The sequence below is a fragment of the Hemibagrus wyckioides genome, linkage group LG04 (genome assembly GCF_019097595.1).
Source record: "Hemibagrus wyckioides isolate EC202008001 linkage group LG04, SWU_Hwy_1.0, whole genome shotgun sequence".
NCBI classification, from domain to species: domain Eukaryota; kingdom Metazoa; phylum Chordata; class Actinopteri; order Siluriformes; family Bagridae; genus Hemibagrus; species Hemibagrus wyckioides.
The window spans coordinates 28,309,669-28,318,698 of record NC_080713.1 but is presented as its reverse complement, the minus strand read 5'-3'; the positions used below and the strand labels follow the sequence as shown (position 1 = coordinate 28,318,698).

Here is a 9,030-nt window from a genome sequence, read left to right as displayed (position 1 = left end):
CAAATTGTATAACATATATATAAAGACCGCATTTCATTTTACTCTAATATGATATGTATAATTGTGTACATGACAAATAAAATCTTGAATCTTAACCCTTTTCCCCAGTATACCAGTATTCTGTCCCACTGTTGGAATGGAAATGGACTTAAACAAATTAAATAAAATTAAAATTTTATCACCAGTTGTGAATCTGCTGGCTCTCAGTGTGTTTTAGACGTGTGTTTTTTCCCTCTGTTGGATAACCTTACACAGAATTTTACTGTTTGAAAATCAGATTTATGTGCAAGAACCTAGGGCATCTCAGAGAGCAGAAATGGGTTTTTACTTTGAAAATACAAATATTTGTATGCAAAAACGAATATATCGCCCATAGTGACAAATACTACAAATTCTTAAAGTCCTGAGTGTCTACTTTCATATGAGCTTCATATGAACCACCACTCTGGAGTGAGACATGACAAAGACACTCAACATGGACACCCAACCAAACAGGAGCAAACTCCATTTTTTGACCAATGGTAAAAATAGTTAATGTAGATGATGTCATTATATGATATTACCAAAGATGTAGGATGGAAAGTGATGTAGAGTACAGATTTACAGATTTATTACAGATTTAACTGGCAGTTTGAATATGAAAGAAATATCACATCTGTTAACTCTATTGGAGTAGTCCAAATCAAAATAAAATTTGATTTGATTTGGATTCAGAAACCATGTAATTAAAACGCTCTTTTCTTATTAGTCAGTAGACCTCAAAAATTCGCCAGAGTACAGTGAATATTGTGTATCTCTATCATCCAGCATTTTCTTTTTACCCAGAACAAACAGCATGTTTGATTCATTTCCTGCAGTCGAGGAATTCAGAGTCAAATCACTTTCTCGCTGTCATCAATCCAAGCTAGTGTTCAGTTAGAAGCTACTCAAGTGAGATTACCACCTTCTCATCTGCCTAAAGAACCACACCGAGAATGGGGAGAACACACCGGGGTTCCATTCAAACACAAAGCACTGTGTAAGGGGAATAATAGTTTCACTGGGGCAAACCTTTTCTCTTTTAAACAGCAAATGCAGAGCCCAGTGATGCATTCATGCAAATTTAAAGCAGAGATTCAGTCCATGGAGAGATTTGAGTTTCAGCCAAAGCCATGACCCTTTCACCAGACCAAAGGAATCTCACTTCGCTAATAAACTGCTAGGTCTTGTTTTACCAGGTCCTGATTCGTTGCACCAGCTGAGTAACACGGGTTTGTTACCCAGGCTGCGAGTGTGTACCGCTCTTTGTTTTCCTCAGGCATGATGGTTATCTGTGTGGTCAACTGAGAAGGTTTGCAAAACCACCTGCAGAACATGCAGAGGCGGTTTTGTGTGGAATGTGTAAACTCCTGGAAATCCCTGAATCAGTGCAGAATGAAGAACGGCTTTGTTGTCCCTGAAGAGGACGGGCTTCGGTGATGCACAACATCTGCCATCTTGGAATGAAACATTGCTGTTGAATTGAAATGCCACTGGCACCTACACCATGAGTGGAGGTCAAGCACAATAAGGTTCTCTCTTCCAGCAACCAGTAGCCAGGTCAAGCTGACGTACAGAGTCATGAAGGATGAGGAACGAGCCTTTTCCACGCTCATGGTTGCTAATTGGCCGTTTCTGTTGTGCAAACATCTGGTATACAATTGAATAATTCACTCTGTTTCCATGGAAAGTAAGAGGCTGCTACATTTTTATGCCGGTGTGTGTCATGCTGTAAGAGGAAAATAATCAACAGCAGGCTGTTGAATTGAACCACCCGGAAATTACTTATTTTCCAAAAACAGCACAGCTGGGGTGTTTTATTCCTCTCACACATCAGCGAATATGCTAATTATGATCATTTTTATTTACTGCTTTCAAGATTCAAGAAGCTTTATTGTCATTTCAACTACATATAGCTGACGCAGTACATAGTGAAATGAAACAACGTTTCTCCAGGACCTGGTGCTACAGAAACATACAACAACAAAGTTCAACATAAAAACAACACCACAGAGCTAGGACAGAAGATTGTCATTAGCCACGTAAAGTGCACAGTGTGCAGCTAGGTGCAAACAGCATAGACAAGACATGCAAAAGACAATAAATACAAGAAAGACAACACAAAAGAACACAGGACACTTAGCGCCGAAAAGAAAGAAAAGAACGTGTGTAATGGAATGTAAGTGAAATAAGATAAGATAAAGTGAAATCTTAGATAAAGTGCTTTTAATCTATTTATAGTTACATTAAATGTTCTGTAGCATCTGCAGTTCCAGTTCCAGTTAAAAGCAGCTATAAATGATCATTTCCACACCAGCTTTACTTTGTGCTACTGGCAGAGTCGCCGTTACAGAACACACCTCCTGACCAATCAGAAGCCAGAGAATCTATTACCAAGAGAATCTGAACACAGGTAAGGATGCAGGCATAACACTGTTAAAAGGATCGGTTTCAAAACATCCTGCTTCATTATCCACATAGAGATAAAATTATAAGAGATAAAAGTAATGGCACCCACCTTACTTAAGTTCCAAGAGTTTTAGATCCACCATTTTTATGGAGGGAGGAAGGTTCTATTTGCAGAGTTCTAAACAGAACCCCAAGGAACCTACTGCTTTTTTCAGTCACATCCACATCTGGATTTCATACAGAAATCCCTTAAACAGCCATTAAAACACATATCGCTCAGGACCTAATGCACCCCATAAGCTAAACTAATGATAGCAGAAACACCCAGACGGTGCTCTGACTCTGTCTCCGAACCTGCAGCGATGCCTGACAAGCCGATTTTACGCAGCTTTGATGGAGACACTGCATCCATCTCGTGTCCCCGCTGACACGGACGCCCCAGATGTTACACACGTGCACACATGTACATACGGTACCTACACACTACTTATGAGCTGGCAGGTTGCAGGAAATCACTGAGTATTTACGAGCGTGTCGGGTGGAATGTGACGGGCCGGGTTTCGGCAGACCGCAGTGGGAGAAGAACCGAGCTCTGAGAGCGTTTATAAGCTGCACTGCCGCTTTCCTTCTCCTGTAAACACTCCAATATACGTCCTTACCTCTGTACCTCAGAAAACCATAAATCATACCAAACAGCTCATAGAATCCCAAATGCACTTTATTCCTAGCCACAGACTTTTCCGCAGATTACGGTTTGATGTTTTTAGTTATTTTGTGTGGACTTTGATTAGTGTGAAACTAATATCTTGAAATACAGGACAAAAACAAAAACATTTTTAACATGGATTTCAGCTTTTATTGCCTTGGCTCGAAAAGAAAAAGCAATGCTATCTGAAAGAGTGAACGTTATGCTTCTCCACTAGCATCTTCACACTACTGAATGCTCAGAGAATTCCAGTCATCAGTTTCTATTAATTCGCTTGTCATCGGTTTTCCCTTTCGTCTGGTTTGGTTTGGAGTTTACTCCATGAGCTTTTGTTTATGTTAGAACCGACTTTGGGATTGGATTTGTTCCTGTTAAATCCTTATCACGCTTTTTGTCCCATTACGCTCAAGCTTTGTTTTCCAAATGTCACACTTCCTGGTTCTGTTATTTGTGTTTGTGTAATCGCATGCCACCTCCTGCTTCCTCATGTTACAGCCTCATTCTAACACACCATTGTTTCGGAACAAACAACTTATTTACTTACTCTACAGGGACGTGAACGATATGGCAGACGTGTCACATAAACAGATTTAAAACCTGTGTAATGCTTTAAACAGATAAGTTTCCTGTAAGGACTTGTTTATGTAACATTTATGGAAGGAATCTCCAGTTTCAGCGCTTTGTAACAGCTCTAAGTTTTCCGTCACATGAAGATGGAGGAGTTTTTGCTTTCTCAGTAACGTGACACGCTGCGTTTTTTTTTGTACTGGAGAGGGAACGACTCATTGTAGCTGCTATAACATAAATGACCAAAGGAGCTAACCTGTCTCTGAAATGTTCCACAATATTAATGTAACTATAACTGGATAAATATAAAATGTGTTATTCTTTAATAAAAGAAAAAAGTGTAATCGTTGGCAAATTGCAGTGGTATAAGAGGAATAAAACACTTCAGGATGTGCTGTCAGGGGAAAGTAACTCCGCCTCATCACATCACTACATCACTGATTATTTTTCTACAATTACACAACATGCGTGTTGCATTCTTTCTTTAGCTACATTCTTGCACACTGGTTTGACGCTGGTTTTTTGAGTAATGTTTTCAAATCGTAAGTTTGTCAGTTGTTGCAAACATTTTCCCGCAACATGTTTTCAGTGCTGTTACTTTATAAACAAAGCATTCTAGCATCAGTCACATCACATGTCAGAGATTTCGACCCCAACACAAGCAGATTTTGTTGCTTGTGTTTGTTTGCGTGTTTATCCCATTCATACCACATGCTGTAGATCTGTTTTAACCATAATTGGTTGTTTGGTTGATGTACATATTGCATGAGCAATCTGTCAGCAGGGTTTGCTATGGGCACCAGTGGTGGTGTTTGGCTTCATGCCTGTTTTGCAGTGCAATCATTCTGGGAAAGTGTTCATGGTTGCTGACAGAGCGATCAGCTCTCAGATGGATTGCCAGCATATGGAGGTGCTCGGCCTGGAGGTCCATACTTTTCCTTCTTTTGAGCAATAGGCGTTATGCAAGAAAGAAGGGGCTCTTCCCGGAGTAAGAAATTATTCAATAGCCTGTCAGAAGTGTATTTTGGAAAATATGTTCCAGCTTTGGGCACGACGGGTGGCTTTGCTGCCTCACAGCTCCTTAATTTAATCCAGAGCTCAGGTTATTCAGATCTCTGGTGCTTTTTTTCTCCTCTGGGTTTGCACCAACCTCACTAAAATCTGACTCTTGACAGATTTGCAACTTGAAGGTGTGAATATTCGTGTTTGCCCAGTGATGGTCGGGACTGATGTTCCATCTAGGGTGAATTCCAGCAGAGGCTCTGGATCCACCGCAACCCTGAACAGGGTAGAACTCATACTGAAGAGGAATGATGATGGTCCAGGTTTGTGAGGCACTCTGGTACAGAAGGTAGAATTTCATTCAGAGAGCTTTGTGGTCTTTATGGATCCTGAGCTGGAGTTTAATATGTCCCTGTGTATAGGTTGATTTCCTTTAGGGTCTCTCCCAAAGAGCTCCAATGAAGTGTACCTACATGTGAATGCTCCAAACCCTGGACCAGTAACCATGTACGTTTAGATTTACGCCATTTGTTAAATGCTCTTGTCCAGAGAAACTTACAATTTTATTTCATTTTTTACAACTGAGCAATTGGGTGTTAGGGCCTTGCCAGGGGAGCAACAGTGGCAGCTTGTTGGAACAGGGATTCAAACTCACAATCTTCCAATCAGTAGTCCAACACCTTGACCACTATGTTACCACACCAACAACTCTGTTACAACTTTATTCACTTCTGAACTTGGGTCACTTGTTAACACAATTTTGTTGGTTTTCCTTGGGGTTATATGGGCTCTTCATAGTTTTCCTGTTTTCGCTCAGCTACCAAATGACTATAAATTGCCCCCAAGGGTGAGTATGTGTGGTGCCCTGAGATGTACCCCATCCAAGGTTTAACGAGTTCTGGTCATGGTGGAGCTGAATTCTATTCCAGCAACACCTAATTCTATATCCCACGCTTGGAGTGAAGATGAGTGGAACATTAACAAGCTTTATCTTTTCCAGTAAACCGATTAGTACACGTATGTTTCAGCTTGTATACCAAAGATTCATCAGAAGGCTCCGTTAGGTCATGTTCTTAAACATACGAAATTACCAAGACTACGCTTCTATCAAGTGTGACAGATGTGATTCAAAAAATTGAAAAAACACTCGGTTTATTTTCATGAGGTAGCTTATTCATCCCTCTCTTCCTCATTTGGCCAGACCTCATCCTCTGGACTCTACAGCTGTAACGGCTCTATGGCCTTCCTGTTCCCACACATGTTTGTTATTCTTGCCAGCTCCAGTGGAAACTTATTGTGTTCAGACTACAAACGGAGCTTTTTTTTATGCCTGGAGTCACCTATAGGAAGCTGAGGATTGTTCCCAGATGAGAAGGAGCTGTTGATGGACACGTTTGGCTGGAGTCACTGAAGTGCTGTGGTTTGGGTTTAGAATGAAACTTTCTCCTTTTTTTTTTGTCTTGTTATATTTAACTTTTCTTTACTCTGCTGTTTTCATTTGTGTGTTTTTCACTATATCGTAACCTCACATGGAACGAGTTGATATTCTCAGCTTAAACCAAAGCGCTGCCGAATTCTGGATTCTGATTGGTCAGAGGGTGTTGATTAGTTTTCTTTAACAGCAGCTCTGACAGTAGTAGTTTATATTGACATGCGCATTCTGATATGTTATCGTTTCTGTAGCAAAAACTTGCACATAAAAAGGAGGCAGATGAAGGAGATGTTTGTTTAACTGTTATGGAAGGAGTCTCCAGTGTCAATGCTTTGTAGCCATCAGAAGTAAAGCTGTAATTTGTATGTTTTATGTCTTTATGTCTTTATGGGTTCTATTGTAGGTAACAGCATGCTGCTGCGGGTTCTTCCCTCCATCTATACTCTAGAACCAGATCCAATCCACCAGCACATCCAGGACCTGGTCCTTCTGATTCCTGAACTGGACCATATGAGCAAACAGCACTTACTGCGTCTGCTCCAGATGATCTCTGCTCAACATCCACAGGTCAGTTTAAGTGTGTGTGTGTGTGTGTGTGTGTATTTGGTAGTCCCTTACCAGTTTGAACTATGTTAGAAAAATGGGTCCCCACATTGCATGATCCAGCTTGTAGTCCCCATAATCCCATTTATGTGTGTTTGTGTGTATGTGTGTGTGTGTGTATGCTGGTCCTCACATGTTTGAACTATGTTAGAAATATGGGTCCCCACATCGCAGGATCCAGCTTCTAGTCCCCATAATCCCATTTATGTGTGTTTGTGTGTGTGTGTGTATGTGTGTATGCTGGTCCTCACACGTTTGAACTATGTTAGAAATATGGGTCCCCACATCGCAGGATCCAGCTTCTAGTCCCTGTAATCTGGTTTTTGTGTGTGTGTGTGTGTGTGTAGGAGAGAAAGAGCGAGAGAGTGTGAGCAAAATGTGGACAGCTTTGTTCTAGCTTTATTCTCTTATTTTCACTCACCAGAGGCTTTGTTTCTTTAATGTCTCTGTACACTTTTAATGAGAAGTTGTGAGTGGAGAGCTGAATAAACATTGTCCCATAAAGGAGGTACAATTGATTAAAGGAATTGTTGTTCGAATTTAATACATTACAGATAATTTGCATAAAATTGAGAACAGTCTTATGTTACTTTATATTACATAGAAATAACATAGAAATAAATTATTTCCTGTTGCTTGCTATTGTGAGTGAAACTTTAGGATGCGAGGGTGTGGAGGTATGTCCAATTTTTAAAAAAAGCAGGTGTGTGTTAAAGGTCAGGTATTTTGGGTGGAACAGCAAAGGAAAAGGTTGAAGGACAGACAGGGAGATGGAGAGGTGGTGAGTGAGTGTGATGTCGCCAGAGATATTTCGGTTCGCATCGCAGGAAAAAGGTGGCAGACAGTCCGATGTCCGATGTCATCAGCACTTTTAATTTTAACGGATATGGAAACGACATGAAAATGTGTGCAGATCATCAGAAAAAGCCGCAGTGCAGAAAGAGTTATGTGACGGGAAAGAGGGAAAATACCCAGATTTTTCCTAAATGTGGAAATCGCAATCGTTCTCCTGAGGCCTGGTCTGAAAGCAGCGGCAGAGTTACGGAGACAGCCGAAAGGAATGTTGGGAGCCGGAGTTGTCTGTGTTAGTGAGATGTACACCATGCTGAAAACGGCTGTGATTGCGCAAACCTGAGGCTGTGCAATGAGCTGGGAGGATAAAAGAGATGAGGAGAAATTTAATGAGTCATGCTGTTGTTTTGAAGAAAGGAACAGAGAATGAAAGATTATTCCCAATAGGGGAAAAATGTACAAAGGATAAATATGTGAAATTACTAAATGAGTCTACGATTATTATTCTGTTATCAAATGTATCACATGCTTGCGAGCTCAACAAAAAGTCAGCTAGTCTGTGGCAAGCATTTTGCAATTTCTTATTAATTCCACTTTAAATTTATGATTAAAGTATAACCATCATATTTATCTGAACTTTCTGTATGAAGTTCTCCTGTGAAGTAACTGTGCTAGTAAAATGTCTGCCGTTGTAGGAGCTTGACTGATGAGCACGTGGCAGCATCTCACTGAGGCTCAGCCAACGAGTCTCACGTTGTGCTTAGTACTGAAACTTCATGAGTCACGTTCCACACGTGAGCACAGACTCTATTCCCAGTCTCCCTCTCTCTGTACTGTCACCTTTGTATCTCTGCTCGCTCATGTCCGCTTGCTTGTGGCCTCTTGTGACCCTCAGGCAGGTTTTTTTAGGCAGAACATATTTATGGCCAGTGCTGAACCCTGAATGTCCAGACAGGATAAACAGAGGATTATTTATAACAGTGTGTGTGTGTGTGTGTGTGTGAGTGTGTGAGGTTTGGGTGACTCAGGATTTTCATGACTTTCTTGTATCATAGCAGAAAAGGTAAATCAAATATGACTAATTCTTTTTCGAGTTATTAAATCAGCCTAAGAGTAAACAATAAAGATTTTCCTGGAGACTTTTTCTGAAATTCGTTTCATTCTTTTTTTTTGTCTCAGTCTTTCTCTGAAAAAGAAAAAGCACTGCAGAGAATCAGGAATTCATTAGGGGGTGGGCAGCTCTGAAATCAGCCAATCACCACGCGGCTTATACTGGACAGGACCAGATCATAACCTCAAGAGTTTTGAAACAAAAAAAAAAAAAGCTTTTCTATTTTTACCAGACCCCCTCTGAATCCAGAGGCCACATTGTTAAGCACTGTTGGTCTGGTCTGGTTCGCAGACCAGCATTTGCAGCGTGTGCATTTTCTCCTGTCAGCTCACATTAGGCTTTTTGCTACCATTCTCTAACACCAGTACAGCGTGCATTCCTGTCCTTCAC

General features: G+C 40.8%; 1 protein-coding gene across 5 annotated transcripts in view; it reads left to right on the top strand.

Annotated features, from left to right (window-relative positions):
• Nucleotides 1–9,030, top strand: part of veph1 (ventricular zone expressed PH domain-containing 1) — a 100,148-nt gene that overhangs the window by 28,773 nt on the left and 62,345 nt on the right. For 4 of the 5 annotated variants that reach the window (XM_058387791.1, XM_058387790.1, XM_058387788.1 and 1 more), the window contains exon 5: nt 6,538–6,701. In XM_058387791.1, coding sequence (XP_058243774.1) covers nt 6,538–6,701 — 164 coding nt within the window. Of the gene's footprint in view, nt 119–6,537; nt 6,702–9,030 lie in introns of those variants that run through there. The other variant, XM_058387792.1, reaches the window with a different exon arrangement.